Below are 18023 nucleotides of genomic sequence, written 5' to 3' on the forward strand. Positions count from 1 at the left end.
CTGACGTGATTACAGTTAATGGCCTGTGCTATATTTAGAGTTGCCCACTTTCTGCTTTAGAAAGCAGATGTTTTAGCACGGTTGTTTTCCCGTTGGATTCAGCTTGATGATCTCGTGAAGGTCAGGACGAGGACAGTAATGACGGTTAAGATGGCCGACAAGGGAGGAGGTGTGGATGAAAATGAAGGTGATGAGGGATGAAGTGACCGCTGCTGACTGTGTTCGACTTGGTTCCTCCGCAGCCTGAAGCTCGAATGTGACAAGCTGGCCAGTGAGAAGTCGGAGATGCAGCGTCATTACATCATGGTGAGTGAAGCCAATGTTTGTTTGTTTGTTTGTTTTGTCTGAAGGTCAACTGTGTCAGGCTCTCAGTGTGCAGTCATTTCTGTCCATTAAACTGACTTTGATCCGACGGCTTTTGCTGCCTTGTTTGCTTCGTGGCTAGCTGGCTTGTTGCTAACGCTGGAGCCATTGCTAAACGCTGACAAACAGGCAGCGTACGATACAGTGTCAACATTTTTTTTGAAGCACCCTGATTAGAGATTGAACATTATATCAGGACATGTTCTTGCCACGAATTACGAAATACCCGAATTACTTGAAGGCCTGTTTGAGCCCTACTGGAGATATGAGTTCAATTCATTCCTTTCACTCCATGCTTGTAATTCAAAACATTTGTTTCTCAAATCATCTTTCCGCAATGAAATTAACAGAAGTGCCAATAATCCATTCCAACCCCCCCCCCCCTCAAAAAATAAACCAAAAAATATTATCATCTGTTTTTAATGAAGCAAAATAGTGTTCAATAATATTGTACCAAAAACACACTCCGGGTGAAAATTAAAGGAATGAAAATCCAATGTAAATTTTTTTTTTTAAACAGTTCCTTTTGAAGTGCATGAACTTGGCCACCTGGGTGCAGTATAATCCAGTCATGCAGACTCAACCTGAAGAAGAGTTTCACTGTTCCTTTAAACAAACAGTTGGATTTCAGTTGACGAATAGCAACGTCCACAACAGTGAATAAAGCACAGTGTGGTTCAGGGTTCATGGCGGAGTTTTGTCCTAACAGTGGCAACGTAACCCGACTTTCGACGTAAATCAAAATGCATCGCAGTATGTCAATCACATATGCTAAAACGGTTGTAAACTCGCAGAAGTGTAACACCTCTAGCCTTAAATATAATATATATAAGATATATAACATCCATCAACCACCCGCATCATAAGCAGTAATTTTATATCTTAATACGGATAATGCATCCCACCCCGAGCGTCTTTTGACGAATTACTTGTACCATGTGAGTTGAACAACAACCCTGCTAAAACGGTGCAGTGTTTGTCCAGCTTGAGCGTGTGTTTCGCCAGTCTAATAATCAGTTGATCCAACGAGCTAATCGCCCAATCCCCCCAAAAACAAGATCTCAGTTGAAATAGAGCACACGATAATCCTCTAAATGCTCGCAGCCCTTTGTCTCTCGTCTGTGCTCCCTAAACACCCCGCTCCCCCTCTTCCTTCGTCCTTTTTGTCTCCCCACATACATGTTCTCACACACACACCCGCACGCGTGCACACACACACACACACACACACACACACACACACACACACACACACACGCGCATGCAAGCACGCACGCGCACACATGCTCCACCTCGGGGCTAATCTCATTGTTGCTAGCAATGTAGCTCTGTGATGTTTTGCCTCTAATTGATCCTCTGACTGGCTTTAATCTCATCTAATCTGCACCGCCACACTGCTCCCTCCACCATGAGACGCACAAACACTCGCACACACTTAGAGGCCTCCCTTATGTCTGCACGCACTGAGCTGTGCTCACACATACCGCAGTCAAACGCAAAATTATGTAAAGCGTGTTATTTCATAAAAGGGCACTTTTTTTTTCTTTTTGCCCGAAGCCAATGTGGCGCTTTAGTATCACATGTCTGCCCAAATTAAATGTGGCCCAATGTGCAAGTTGCACTGCGGCCACACCAAGTGCTAATATGCTCTTACCACAATGACTGTGTGTATTTGCTTGACTTAAGCCTTTTTTTTCACCACAAAACTGTAATTTATCCACCAATAATTTCTAAATTACTTTCATAAAACAATTGGGTCGCGTAAACAAGGTGTGTTGAATGCAGTACAATTCCCATTTGTGTTTTACTATTCGCAAATTCACCTCTTCATGTTTTTTTTTAAACTTGAAATCAAATCTGATCAACCCTGTACTGCGCTTGTGGCATTACCTTTTTGGCCTTTGTTTTTTTTGTTACATATGGAGGATATTCAGACAGTCAACACGCTCATTGAGGGACTGGTGAATAAGATCTTCTGTCGCTTGGATTATTGGCACAGTCGAGGATTGAATGCGTCAGCACTGCCCTAAACTAGAGCTGTTGTTTGCTAGCAGGCTAGCCATTATGTTTCGCTCCAGAACAAGCCAACAAAACATTTAATGCATAACTTGAGAAAATTCCTTCCATGAACCTGATCATCATGTTTTGCTTCTCAGTCTGTCCTGGGGCCTATTGTTTTGAAACATTATTATATTGTCTACACAGAAGTTGTCAGACAGCAAGAGTTGCTTCCTGAGACTGACTGATGGGTCGAATACTCCACACCCCCTTGAATTTTTTTTTCTCCCTACGATTTAAGCAAGTGTAAAAGGAACATGTTTTGTGTATGTTGTATTGAGCGGGAATGTACAACATAATGCTTGAAGCCTCCCTTTTCAATCACTTCTGCTAGCAAGCCTGGCCTTGTATCAACTCACACATACAAACCGACTCACGCATTCACACGCACACACACACACACATCCACACCCACAAAACCTTCTCTAATAGCATATCAGGTTGCCCCCCCATTCCCCTGGTAGGCAGCACCTCCATTTCCCAAGCGCTGTAATTACTTTAGGGAGCTTCCACACGGGCCTTGTGTGCTACACTGAAAAGCACAGACAAAATGTGTGTGTATGTGTGTGTTTGGTGTGTGTGCTTGTTTGTTTTCCAGTCACAGAGCCAGTCCCTCCTGCAGACTGAGTGAGTGATTAACTGGGTTTACGCCCAGAGGGTGGCCCTCTCATTAACACACACACACACACACACACACACACACACACACACACACACACACACACACACACACACACACACAAGTGCATTGTCTATTGTCGCTTCTTTTCTTGCTCACATCCTGTTTGCTGTTTGTATCTGCTCATTTTACCAAATCGTGACCAGGATGTCGGGTGCTCAAATGGGAACGCCGAGGGCCAATTTGGACATGAGGTTTACGAAATGGACATTCCTGCATCACGTCTTCAAGAAAAATGTTTTGTGTCACAATATTTTCGCCTCCTCACATATACAGCGGTACATCAACATCCGAGTGACCCATCTAAGGAGTTTTTCAGACTTCGAGCCATCATTCTGTCGATTTTTGTCTCGAGATGTCGGAAGCATACCTCACAACAAGCAATACAGTAATTTGGTGAATAGTTCACAGTTCTTCAAAAAGGAGGCAAAGTGCATGATCTGTTAAAGTAAACCTAAAACAAATAGAATTACATCTTGTGCATTTGACTACACCACATCATTTTGCCGAACTAAATTCTACTAGCTTCATGCTGACGCATTATAAATCAGCATAGATGGGCTAATGATGATGTATGTATGTATGTATGTATTATATTGCCCGCTGCTGGGTGGCCAAAGCACGCACACTGGAAGGAGTAGCACAATGTCCATTGAATTGGGAATTTCTTCATTGTGAGAAAAATAGTTTTTTTTTATTTTTTAAATCTATAAAAGCATTAAGATAGATAAGTTTTTTACTTCTTCCTACTCCCTTGAACATAATAACTGTGTTGAATGAAGATTGATTTCTTTCTTTTTACTTTTTTTATCTACCTTATTTTCTGTCAAATTATTACTGTATATATGTTTTATGTTCAATAAACAAACAAACAAACAAACAAACAATTAAAAATATGAGCAGGACCGGTGGAATTCCTTACATTGTATTTATGATGGCCAAAGCACGCACACTGGAAGGAGTAGCACAATGTCCATTGAATTGGGAATTTCTTCATTGTGAGAAAAATAGTTTAAACATTTTTTTAATATATAAAAGCATTAAAAATATGAGCAGGACCGGTGGAATTCCTTACATTTTATTTATGCTGTTTTTTGTACAGTACAACACTGTGGAGTGTTATTTTTCTTACTTGACAAACATTTTCCTTGTGTTTTTTTAAGAAGCTGGAACCCATTAATGGCCTTTCCATTCATTTTAATGATGAAAGATTGCTTGAGATAGGATAGTATAGGATAGTATTTTGAGTTACGGACATGGAATGAATGCAACTCTTGAGTCGAGGTACCAGTGCATATCAAAATGTGTTTGACGCTAAGCTAAGAGAACTGTCCGTCTGTCTCTTCTTTTCCATCTAGTACTATGAGATGTCCTACGGGCTCAACATTGAGATGCACAAACAGGTGAGTCATTGCTTCGACCAACATTATATTGTTGGTTAGGAGAGGATGTTGCTTTTGCAGATAGATAGAGCTGAGTGACCACTAACAAAAGGTATGACTACCTTGTGCCAACCCAAACATTGCAACTCACTATTTTTAATGCAGGATTTGGACTTTGAACTAAGAAAGAGAAATGGCCATACAGTCTGGTCCTTACTCACCATTATCCAATATCAGTAATGACACACACTCAGTAGTGAGCTAAGAAGTGTAAAAAAGGAGCCCAGATGCCCGTAATCCAACTTGCAATGTTTACGTAAAGGATTGCGGTAGTGTGTTAAGATAAACAAGGGATGGGAAATGGCGCTTTCAATGGTTTTCAAGAGACCGTTTTTGTCAGTTTGCTATTTCAGGATAAAGTACGGAATTGGTGGTGTAGTGTTACATGTTTACTTCCTAACATGCGGATGCGCGGGTTAAATTCCCTGCTAATGCCTTAATACCCAACCCGGACACAAAATGGGTGCTTTGTGTCAGGAAATGCGTCTGGTGTAAAAACGGTGCCAGACAAATCATGTGAGTGACTCACTGATGTGGCCCCTGAGTGGACAAGCGAGTGTTAATTTTGCTGCATGCTTTGGGTGGCCAAATGTCTGCAGTCCAACTTGAAATCTGAACAATAAGTGGTATTCGTTTATTTTCAGAAAAACGTGGGTTTGAAAATGGCATTTATGGAAATGGTTTTAAAATGATCAATTCCCCCTTTAATGTTTCAACATCACATCATCCTGTTAATTTTACCAGTGCATACAGTTTTGTCAAAAATGGACTTTTCTCTTGATTCCAATAAGAACCGGTAAAGGCACACTATAACGCTTTTTACCAGACAGCAGTAATTGTCACTGCTTTTGAGACTATTTTTGAGGGATATTTGTACAATCTTAACACACGAGAAAGGGAAAGAAAATGTTTGCTTGTCAATTACGGGGAGCCTAGGTTTAGGATACGGAGGGACTTCTCACCCTGTGCTTCCTCATACGTCAGCTGCTCTGGCTGAAGCTTGCGAAGTAATTTATGCCTCGGCCGCAGGAAGGAGGAGAATGATTATGGACCTCATCCGCTCCCTCAAAACACACATGCGCATACAATCTGCATGATGATTGACGGCACTCACTGGCAGGCATCTGAGGAGAACCATGTCGGCTTTGACTAATGGACACATGCGATAGATCGGCGGCCCCCGTGATTTTAAACCACTACATGTATATGCACAGGGCTGATGTAAAGGACTGTCATGCATACGCACACACACACACACACACACACACACACACACACACACACACACACACACACACACACACACACACACACACACACACACAAGAGCTGAACAATGAATCCAATTCAAATCGAAATCACAATACAGTGGAATGCAATTTTGGTGGGGGGGGGACATGCAAACTCCACACAGGAAGGAATCGAACGCTGTACCTCTGCACTGTGAGGTCGACGCACTAACCAGCCGACCACCAGGCCGCCTGCTTTATTTATTTTATTGATGTATGATTTATGTCTTTATATAGTGTCGAGATAAATTCAGTGCTTAAAAAGTGCAGTCCACCACAGGTTTACTTATAAACATGAAAATGAATCGATAATGCCACAGATTTTTACATTTCTTGTTCTCATCTGATTTTTGTGACGTTGTCGTAGTGAACGCCTAAGACTGCAACTCCCAAGTGTTTTGCGAGTTAACAACTCATTAAAGCAGATGAATAAACTTTCTTTCGTAATTAATCCGTGGTTAATTAGCTTTTATTTTGCCGTCAGCCTAACCTGTAACGCCAACACATTCATGTACAATAAATCCGATATTGTTTAAAGTGACAGGTCCATTTCTCGGTTGTGTTTGTTAAAAGATAAACAGGAAGAGGATATTGCAGAAATAATCTCATGTTAAATCTATCTCTTTTATCTGGCTGGGATGACACCTTCGGGGGAAGGGTGTGCTGCTGCATACATGTGCTCACTTGCTCGTGTGGTTTCTTTTGTTCTCTTCTGGGGGTGCTATGTTGTGTGTGCGCTCGCGTGAGCATATTGGAGATATTAGTGTGTCAGCCTGCGTGTGATTTCTTTGTGTGAGTGGATGCAGAGAGGCGCTAGTTCCATTAGTGAGTTGAAATGGAAGGGGACGTGCGGGAACGAGCACGTAGGAGCGTTCGTGTCGAGGCCCGTTGTGCGCCGACACCCCACCCCCTCTACCCCAGCCCATCCCTCGCCACCTCTGACTCTATTTCCCGCCTCACGTTCGTTCCCTCCTTCACTCACTCGCTCTTCATCGTCTCCTCCATTCAAGAAAGGCTTCTTTCTCTCCTCTCCGGCCGTAAACTCTCGTCCTACCTTTCGCGCCTCTTCACGCTTTCTTTCCGCCCGTCACAAGGTTCGAAGTCGACGGTTGAGCTGGCGGTGCGTTTGCTTTTCGATTTTCTTTCTCGGAAGATCTGATTCGTGAAATGAAATGAAAAACACATGCAATGGGACCTTCAACGGCCAAAACAATTCCTGCGAATTTCAAAACAACCACTTTTATCTTACTGAACAATAGAAATGAAAATATTAAGTTCCGGGGTCGCATGGTGTACAAGTGAGCAGCATGTCTGCCTCGCAGTTCAAACATCCGGGGTTCGAAACTTGGCTTAGGTCTGAAAATTTTGCCCATGGGCACCAGGTCGTATCTAAAGACCACATAAGCAGCCCACGGGCCTGTTCTCAAAATAGCTCGCAAGTAAGGTGATTGTGATTTTTGACAAAGGTTTCAGAAGAAAGTATTTGGAAATGTAAACACTGGCAGACTGCATTCGGAATAAAGTGTTGCTTATTGGTATTTCTCGGGCTCGTAATTATTGTGAGAAATCATTCACATGATCAGTGTCTTAAATTAATGTCATTTATTAATAATATTTAATCATTTTAAAAGTAATTAATTTTTAGTATTTGTTATTTTAGAAGTTTGTATCTAACCTCTTCACATTATTCAGTACCCAAAAAGTAGCTCTTAGTTTCAAAAAGGTTGGTAACATCTGGTGTAGATTCTCAGTCATCCAGATCATGATAAATGGATTTATCTTGTTTGTTGAATTTTTTTGTTGATTTACGGAAAAAATGACATATAACAACAATGCTTTCTAGCTAACAAATTGTTCGTTGAGCCAGATTAAATGATGGAGCAGGCCGCGGGCCATGCTTTGGCCGCCCTGATCTATATTTTCGAAGTTCCTTTCTTTAAATTGAACTGAAATCAATTCAGTTTTCCACCATATTCGCATATATTGAGCTGCACCAGCCGTCGCTCATTGCAAGTGGGTGTTGTAGTTTACGTGACTCTGCTTGAAGATGTGCTCCGCTTTGATCCCCCTTGTGAACAGCTGCCTTTTTACAGTTAGGGCTTCTTTAAATTGACAAAAAAAAAAAAGCAGCAGCAAAGGAGTCTCTGAGTGGAATTAACGATCCTTGAAGCGTCGTGTCCATTCAGCTTTCGATGTCCACTTTTCTTCTTTCCCGATGCGTACGATATTCCCGCTGTCAGACGCCTCAACAAGACTTGAAAAAGTCTGCCAGAGAACAACGAGTAGAGAAAGGGAGGGACGGGACAACAAAGCCTGCGAAGATGACAGGGAGCGAAGATAAAAGCGGCAGGAAAAGTGGAATATTTGTTAGCGTGCGATGAGTCCCAGGAAGACGTTTTCAAGACTGTGTGCGTGTGTGGGAGCCGAGCAGAGCGCCTGATTGGGGGGGGGGGGGGGGGGATCGTGCTCTGCATATCTAATGACTGCTACTCTCGCCTCATCTCGCCACCGATTATGCTCTAACACCATTAGTGCTCATTTGCATATCTCGCTCGGATTGGGTGATTAGCAGCCAAATGTGATAATAGACCCGTGTGTGAGGACGATAGCAAGGATTGTGCACAATTAGTTTGTGTGTGTGCCGCGTGTGTGAAAGGGGAGGGTTTGAGGAGGTCATACCTGCTGTTGCTCATACGAAATGAGCGTGTGCTTGGAATCACAAACTGGCTGTTTTCATGTGTTGAGGGTTGAAAGGTTAAATCCTGGGCTATCTTCTGTGGGGGGGAGGGGGGTGTTCCATCCTTTTCCACACACCCCGTGAAAACACCGTCAAAGACGTTATGGGCTGCTTCCATGCAATCAAATCAGCCTAAAAATGTGTTGAAAGCAATGCAGTTCTGGGCAGGCAGCACATTGGTGTTGTGGTTAGCCTGTCTGACTCGCAGTTCTGAGGGTGTGGTTCAAATCTCATTTTGCATCCTGTGACGGTCTGGCCGCCATTTTACCTGGAAAGATTTCGATTTATTAACATGAAAACTATCACTTTTTATCTTGAAAGACCATGACTATGGGCGGCCCGGTCATCCAGTGGTAAGTGCGTCGACCTCACAGTGCACAGGTACCGTGTTCAATTCCAGCTCCGGACTCTCTGTGAGGAGTTTGCATGTTCTCCCCGGGCCCGCGTGGGTTTTCTCCGGGTACACTAGTTTCCTCCCACATTCCAAAAAAATGCTTGGCAGGTTGATTGAACACTCCATAATTGTCCCTAGGTGTGAGTGTGAGTGCGGGTGGTTGTTCGTCTCTGTGTGCCCTGCGATTGGCTGGCAACCACTTCAGGGTGTCCCCCGCCTACTGCCCGGAAACGGCTGGGATAGGCTCCAGCACCCCCCGCCACCCTTGTGAGGATAAAGCCGATCGGAAAATGGATGGATGGAATATGACTTTTCATTTGGAACATAATCCATCCATCCATCCATTTTCAACACCGCTTATCCTGAACAGGGTCGCAGGGAGTTAGTTGCTTGAGCCTGACTTCGTGCAGAAGTCAGACTACACTCTGAGCTGGTCGCCAGTCAGTCGCAGGGCACATAAAGAGACAAACAACCATTCACACCCACATCCACCCCGTCCGTCACTGAGTGGGAACCGATTCCACACTGGCTGCACACAAGTCAGGCGAGCGTACCGCTACACCATAAGCGACCTCCCCTCTGACCCCCAAATCTTCATCTGATATCTTTTTCTGGAAGGGAAAAAAATTGTTTAGCTCTTCCAATATAGACTTGTCTTGAAAAGTAACTTCTCTGAAAACAAGATTACTTTTTATCTTGAAGATATCTTAATTGGTCTTGGTAAAGAATGTCTTTTTATCTTAGAAAGAATGTGCTTTTATCTTGAAAAAATTTGACTTAAAAAAAAGATACTTTTATCATGAAAAGGAGAGGTAAGAAGAGGTAAATAAATGCGTGAGAAGCTAACGTAGCAGTCTTCGTGTTTACCACAGGTTCCGACACATGTGACCCGAACGCACGAGAACAAGTCCACCGAAGATCTAATTTACATTTTTCAGAGATTAGGTCAAGATGAGGCTCTCAAGCCAACAGGAATGGGAACAAAAACAGGAAGTTAGAAACTGCAACTGGCGACAACGTGATCAAGATAAAACTGTTTTAGTGAAACAACATGTGGCTCATTGCTTCAGGTTATTTGTGCTCTCTTTGTTCCATGTAGCCTGTAAACAATTAGGATCACCTGATGGCTCCTGTTTTTGCAATTAAGTGTGATAGCAGCTGTTGTGTTAGTCATCAGAACTTGTTGCTGACAGAGTTCTAAGCATTTGCGCTGTAAAATGTTTCTTCATCCTTATTGGAAAGACACCTCGTGGTGTTTCCTTACAATATAATATAGGAACAGTTTTTTTTAAACAATAACAACCCCCACCCCCTTTCCTTTTTACTCTACAGGCTGAGATTGTGAAGAGATTAAACGGGATCTGCGCACAAGTCCTCCCATACCTGTCTCAGGAGGTAAACACACACACACACCCCCACACACACACACACACCGATGACCCTCAGGTCAAGACCCTTAACATCCGGGAGTGAGATCACTCTCATTCCCTCCTCGTTACTTCTACACCGCACTGACCCCCTCGCCTCGCCATTCTCAATTTCCCACCCCCCCACCGATCATACGTATGTGAGTGTGCGCGCGTGTGTGTGTGTGTGTGTGTGTGTGTGTGTGTGTGTGTGTTCGCGTGTAATAATAACTAGCTGTGTGCTTCAGATAAGCTGGGTTCTTATCTAGCTCACGACCAGGGGGTTGACCGGCACCTATTACTTCACACCATCCATTCACTGATGTCACACCGGGCTTTTACCGTGTGCATGTGCGTGTGTGTGAGAAGAGCTGAAAGGTGTCTGTGTGTGTGTTTTTGGAAGATTGATATTGATCCACCCTGTCTTTCCCCTCTTTTCTTTCATTGCGTTTCTCCTTTTTGGTGCCACCCCCACCCGTGTGCAGCACCAGCAGCAGGTCCTGGCAGCCATCGAGAGGGCCAAGCAGGTCACCCCCCCAGAGATGAACTCCATCATAAGGGTAGGATGATCCGGCATGCCCTGTGGGCTTGGCGAGCGCTTGATAATTGCTGCGGTAGTGCATGTCATTGTCATTTTTATTCTTTTTATTCCCTGTGTTGGGTTTTTTTTGGGGGGGGGGGGGCGTGCAGGCTCCTCTTAAGAATTTTTATTTCTGAAAAAAATATAGACTGCATTCTCACATTTTTTAAATCTATTTGTGTTGTAATGTAATAATATTCTTTTCTCTTGAAAAAAATATACATCTTGATTTCATTTAATTCAGGAAAGTTCCGGCTTTTTTTCTCAAAAATGTAAATTTATTCTCATAATAAACTACCGATATTTATCTGTAAAAGTAAAACATTTTTTTCATAATATAAAGACTTTTATTCCCATCCTCATCTGGATGAAATTTGACTTTGTAATTATTTTGTTCTTTGAAGAAGAATATGACTTTTCCCACATTGAACTATTCCATCCTTGTGAGGATGTCATGATTTTTATTTTTCTTCTTCTCAGGATGTGATGATAAATAGATTTTTTAAATTGTAAAAATATCAATAAAAATGGACTAGTTCCATAATACTAAAACTTCTATTCTTACTATATTTATTTTTTCTTGAATATATGGCATTTTTTCATGAAAAAAAAGCTTCTTTTTTTTCACAAAAAATTATGATCCCGGAACATTGGCGTACCGTCTTTTTCTTCTGGGAAATATTCCGATTTTATTCACAATATTCAGACTTAAATTTTCCCGGAAAAAAATAATCTGAATTGATTGTGGTGACACCACGCGTGAGCCCGGCGACTTAACATGTTTCAGTCAGTTGAGATGTCAAAAGAGCAGCGGTGGCCATTAGTCTTCCGTGGCTTTTGGTGACTGCTGCACTTTGATGCATTATTTAGAAACGCGACGTGTGTGAGGATGAGCATGCACATGCAATTTGTCAGTCAGCAGACTCTTGTAAAATGTCTTTGCTTATACTCATTGATGTTGTACACATATTCTCTGTGATGTGATTCAAAAAAAAAAGGTCTTGAGTGTGAGTAATGTGTGAGCATAGGGCTGGGCAACGCATCCATAAAAATCAATTCAGATTGAAATGAACTGAAATGCTTTCTAGACTTTGTAAACGTGGTTACATTTTTTTTCTTGCTTTCAGAAATCGTTTAAAAAAATATTGGAAAGCTAGTAATTATATGTATGGTTTATTTTCATGGAAAACAGGAAGTTGGATGGGTAACCACCAACCTTTGAAAGTTAGGGGACATGTTGGGGGGGGGGAACAGGTTTTTTTTTTTACAATTACAATTATTTTTAGCTTTTCTGGAAAGAAAATGTGAATGCATATTTTATTAAACCAAGCACATGTCCGATTTTTCCAAAAGGTATGTTGGGCACACACACTAAAACAACACCATCCCAAGAGTGACGCATGATGGTGGCGCTATCATGATTTTTTTTTCTTCTCAGTTGTACCTGGGGCTTAGTCAAGGCAAAGGGAATTATGAACATTTCCAAATATTAATCAGAGTTAGCATAAAGCAATCATGCTTGAGCTAGAAAGCAAACCTACTGTACGTCAGGAAAAGTCTACTAGAACATCTGAACTTTATTTGGGGTGAATAATTTACTTTAAATGAGTTTGAGTTTGATTGGTTATAATAGCCCGACTGATTGATTAATTGACTGATCGACCGATATTACCTCATTTAAAATTGTCACAAATCTATTTTTTTAAATCTTTTTTGCCAATTGTTTGTTATTACACATCACAATACAAGACAGAAGCCCAACAAATATTACAGAACAAAATATTGTAAAAAAGTTCAATGTTCTGCTTGTAATTCAAATCTTTTGCCTGATTTATCGTTTATCGCAACGATATGATGCCAAATATGGCAAGTGGCCTAAAAAATTATCCATATCGGATGTGCCCCAGTTATTACTGAACATAGCCACATTGAAATGATCTTTTTCACTTCAACCTCTTGAAAAGATGTTAAAATTTCTTGTTGAGGTCACAGGTCACAATGTTGTTGGATAAAGTTTTGTTACAGCACAAAAACCTGGCATTTGATCAGGGGTGTAGATTGTGTATTTTTTTTTATATCCACTGCATGTTCGAACCAAAAAAAAACAACAAAAAAAAATACGATATTGCAGCAGAACAGGTGTAGATGAATTTTTCTGTGAATAGCTGAGAATTGGTTTCACAGAAAAAAACTGTCAGTAGTACTGTCCGTGAATAGGAAATGTGATTTTTGTTTAAAAATAAATAAATAGAAAGGGAAAAAAAATCTATTTTGTCGAAAGTCCTTACTGCCCAGCCCCGTTAGCGAGCCTTCTTTGTGTTCCATTATGCATGATCCATTAGCGCCTTGGCGTCGGGGGAAATCGCGTTGGATTCTCTTGATGCGCATATTGAGTCTCAGTGGCGTGCGCTTGTGTTCCGTGTAGCAGCAGCTCCAGGCCCACCAGCTGTCTCAGCTCCAGGGCCTGGCGCTGCCCATGACCCCCCTGCCGCTGGGCCTGAGCCAGCCCAGCCTGCCCGCCGTCACCACCTCCTCCGGCCTCTTCTCCCTCTCTTCCCTGCTGGCCTCCCAGGCACAGCTGGCCAAGGAGGAGAAGGCCTCTCGCGACGCCGCCGACAGCCACCGCGAGGAGGACGGCGACAAGTCTGACTAAGTGGTGCCCCTCCTCGCCCCCGGCCTCTCTATCTCTCTATTTCTCTCTCACTCTCTTGAGGTTTCAACTCGGAGACACCCCTCCCCCCCACCCCCTGACTTTCACTCTTCTCCACGGAGACAAAATGGCCTCCCGAGTTTCTCACCAGACTCCGAATTTCTTCATATTTTCATGACTCTTTTTTATTGAATGTTGAAAAAAAAAAGCGTCAAGCTTCATGCTCTTTATTTCTCCTTCCTTTTTTTTCCTTTCTCCTCCACCTGCCTTTTTTCTTCTACCTACATTTATCACGACTGGCGCTGCGTTCAAGACTGCTGGGAAGTAGGGAGTGCCCCCCCCCCCCAACGCTCCCCCAGGCATTCCACCGGAAAGTAAATAAACAATGGGCAGTCATGATAATGGCTTAATCAATCCGTTAATTGATTAATCATGTCTTCAAGTGAGGCACAAAGGAGTGCACTATGGATCGCATTCGTAAAACACGGATGTTAGGTTCAGCCAAGACTCTAAATTGTCCTTAGCTGTTCATGTCTGTTTGTTTACTTGGCAACCAGTCCGGGTTGTACCCAACCTCTTCTCCAAAATCAGTTAGCATTGACTCCAGCTCACCTGCAACCCTCATGAAGACTTTGAATTAAGGCTGAACGATTCTGAAAAATAATCTAGTTGTGATCCCCCCCCCCCCCCGCCCCCCCATTCCTAATATATTTGCAATTTAATATGTGATTGTTTTTTTCAAGGTCCTCCTCCCATACATTTTTAACAAACGCTAGCAATAAATTAATCTGTATCACACATTTAACAGATTTAGGATGCATAAATGTACTGGTACGCCGAATTAAAAGCTATATACCAAAAAAAAAACCTAAACAATTAAGCCCACTAACTAACCAAAATTAGCATTTTTTTCTTACCAAATTGCAGCCTTTACAATTTGAAAATTTCCTTCTTCCACATTGCGATGTCAATTTGAATTTGATCAATTGGTCCACTTTTCATGCAGAGCAAACAGCTTGTCGGAAAAGCCCCTTTCCATTATAACCAATACATCTCATTCAGATCATCTTATATACTGTATGAGATTGGAAATGTCCGTTTTCCCCAGTTTTCTTGAACGCAGCAGACATGGTAATCACAGGAGTTGTTTGTCTGGCCTGTAAAACACACTTAAGTATCCTATAAACTTTTTTTTCTCCCCTCATGAGATTGCACGTGTCGGAATCTTTGAACTCTTGTGCAACCCAAAACAGCAGCACCTACACAAGCATGTAAACAGCCCTGGAGTCGGAAATGGGTTGTATAAATGTCTCATTTCATTGACGGTGTTGCCCACCCAGATGGACTTAAAAGAATTAAGAGTGATCTTGTTTGAAATCTTGCTAACCAAAACAGTAGCACCTACAGAGGAGGATCTAGCCTTCATAAAAGGCAAGCAGGGGGTCAGTGTGGAAGAGGCGCGACCTTAGACGATGGTACGAGGGACTATTAGGGTCACACTGGGGGAGAATGAGAAGAACAGATTTGTTTTTTTTTTCAACTCATAAGATCCTGCCCTTTTTTTCTTTTCATAATATTGCAACTTTTTCTCAGCAGTTATTCTTGCAAAACTGCATAGTTGTCATCTTTTTGTCTCAAAAAATGTGATTTGTCATGGAATTTTTTTCTCTCAATACAATGATTTATTCTCAAAGAATATATAACCGAAGAAAAAAAATCGGACCCTTTTTTCCCAAAAACAGAACCGTTCTCCTAGTATTTCTTTCTCAAATAAATGTCATATTTAATCTTAAAATTTTCTTTATTCTTGTACAGTCACCTTTTGTCTTTATCCAAGAAATACGACTTACTGCTCATACTGTGTTTTTTTTCTTTTAAATTACTTTCCATCTGAGCAAAAAAGTTGACTTTTGGCGGGACCCCCCCCCCCCCCAAAAAATATGAATTTATCTTCATTCCATTTATTGACTACCTTAAAAAAAAGCGACCCCCCCCCCCCCCCGCCGTTGATTTTACAACTTTGTAAAAAATTGTCTTATCCAAAAAAAGAACTTTATTTGAATATTATATCTCTAAACCATTTCATGCACCCTGTAATCTGATAACATGATAAGCTGTCCACTGTGGTCACTGCTGTCCCTGAAAGGGTTAAAATAAACACATAATCAAACTTTCTATCAAAAAATAACACTTTTTATCTTTCGGAAAGTATGACTTAATTTACCACTTTTTCTCTCAGAAATATCCAACTGTTATTCCGACAATGTCAGTCTCATCATATCAGGTTGTTCCTTTTAGTGTAGGGCTAAGGCCATATGCTTCAAAAACGTCTCATGATATTTCATGTCAGTCGCTATCGATATATATTGAAAAAAAATTGAATTCATTGGTCAATTTCAAGATTAAATAAATAACTTTTGGAGCATTATGTGTTTAGTAGGGCTGGGCGAATCACAAAATACAGTAGATGTCTTATATTAGTCTCTCAATAGTTTTTTTTTCATATCCAGAAAAAGAAAAAAATTAAATAAAAACACAACTATCAAGAAGAAAAATACCAATCAAAATATCTGGTAGTAAATTATGGTTTTGTGTTCCAAATTTCTTTATGGGTGCTTCTAATTCTGACCCAACCTCATAGTGGATCCTCTGCCTACAACACGCAGAATGCTTAGGTTTGGCTGATACTTCCTCTTTTTTTTTGGTAAGCGCTATTATCTTGTGTGCAAATTCTGTTGATATTGATATTGATTTTCTTATCTTATAAGGTGTCAATTGTGATATATATTGATATTGAATTATTGCCCAGCCCTATTTCAGTGTGTCCTTAATACCCCAGGGTGGCCAATAAAAGCGCCTCATTAAAGCACTGTGTCTGTTGTGTGTGTTAGCAACGAGGGGGGGGGGGGGGGTTGCATTGTGTGGATTTGCTGTCCAAACTGCAGGAAGGACAACAAGACACCCGTACATTACCCTTGTATTAGCATGTGTCTATATGGGTCCATCTACTTTGTATATCTTATCGGAATAATCCATTTCTCTGCTTGTTAATGCAGGGCATCATCCTCCTGACTCTCTTTCATGCTGTGCTTATTGTAATGAAGCCACACACACACACACACACACACACACAGACACACATGTGTCACTGCATGATCTACAGGGGAAGAAAATTACTTCTTTTTTTTTTAAGAGAGCTTTTTTGTGATCAGTGCATTTGTTTTTCTTGTGTTGAATTTGTAGTATATTCAATATATTTTCGTGGCATCGCAGCCTGCCGTACTAAAAAAAACTCAACTGTTGTAAAAACAATTAAAAAAAAATACATTTGGAAAAAAATGAAGGGAAAAAAAACGTAACCCACAAATGACGATCATATATAATGACAATAAACATCATATTTTTCATATATTGAGTGTGGCTCTCCTGGTAGGAAAAACCAATGTATTAGTTGACATAGGTGATACCTCCGTGTACACTTGGACATGCATAGAAAGCTTTATGTGTACATACAGTATATTCTGAATGGTTGTTGTGTGGGGTGGGTGACCTTTGCCCTCTTTTCCTTTCCCTCCTCTCATCCCGTGACTTGCTAGCTCATAGCGTGAAGCATTGTAAGCTCTTTTTTCTTTGTTTTGTTTTTAATACTATAATGTAAAACCTAAAAGTGAAAATGTTTTGTGTCCTCCATCCAACCTACATTCAAACAACAACAAGGGGGAGGGGGGAAGGAAACTATCAAAAGTACAGCAGACATTTATGTGAAATAATATGAAATGTTGTGCAGTAAGGAAGGACTTCTGGTGCCTTACAAATAAAGTCAATCAAATCATAATTGGCCTCGCTCAAGCTCTTCTTTCACTACGACAAAGTGCTGAGAACAAAAACATCTAACATTTTGGGTTGGTTTGCATCCAATTTTTATTGAGTGGCAGCAGTGATGGATTTGCTGTTGATGTAGAGCCGGGTGTCACTGGCGTGGCCGTGGAAATTTGAGACCATGGTGGCATATGATGTGACCAAAGGGAAGCATGTAAAGGATAAAAAGGAAGGGGCTAAGCACTGAGCCTTGGGGGTCACCTAGGCAGCTGTGTTGAACTGAAATTTATTAATGCATATGAACTGGTGGCGGTCGGTGAGCTATGATTTTAATCAGGAGAGAGCAGTGCCCGTGATGTTATGGGAGGACTCAAGACGGGTAGGAGGATGGAGTGATTTATGGCCTCAAAAGCGGCACTGAGGTCAAGTAATATGAGAATGCTCGAATGAGTGGGTGTCAGAGGAGAGGAGGAGGTCGTTGGTGTCTCTGAGAAGGGCCGTTTCTGTGCTGCGATGGGATCTGAAGCCGGATTGAAATGGTTAGTAGAGGTTATTGGAGTTGAAGTGGGTGTCGAGTTGTGAGGTGACCAATTCGTTCAAGTATTT

General features: G+C 41.6%; 1 protein-coding gene across 2 annotated transcripts in view; it reads left to right on the top strand.

Moving 5' to 3' along the window:
• The window catches only part of tle5 (TLE family member 5, transcriptional modulator), a 33369-nt gene extending 15936 nt beyond the window's left edge, over nucleotides 1–17433 (top strand). The window contains exons 3-7 of one of the 2 annotated variants that reach the window (XM_086115290.1): nucleotides 243–306; nucleotides 4459–4503; nucleotides 10295–10357; nucleotides 10854–10928; nucleotides 13374–17433. In XM_086115290.1, coding sequence (XP_085971416.1) covers nucleotides 243–306; nucleotides 4459–4503; nucleotides 10295–10357; nucleotides 10854–10928; nucleotides 13374–13601 — 475 coding nt within the window. In that variant the 3' untranslated portion in view covers nucleotides 13602–17433. The remainder of the gene's footprint in view (nucleotides 1–242; nucleotides 307–4458; nucleotides 4504–10294; nucleotides 10358–10853; nucleotides 10929–13373) is intronic. The other variant, XM_086115291.1, reaches the window with a different exon arrangement.
• Nucleotides 17434–18023: the final 590 nt, after the last annotated feature.

This window comes from Hippocampus guttulatus, chromosome 7, assembly GCF_054856545.1.
Source record: "Hippocampus guttulatus isolate MCC_2025c chromosome 7, RoL_Hgut_1.0, whole genome shotgun sequence".
Taxonomy (NCBI): domain Eukaryota; kingdom Metazoa; phylum Chordata; class Actinopteri; order Syngnathiformes; family Syngnathidae; genus Hippocampus; species Hippocampus guttulatus.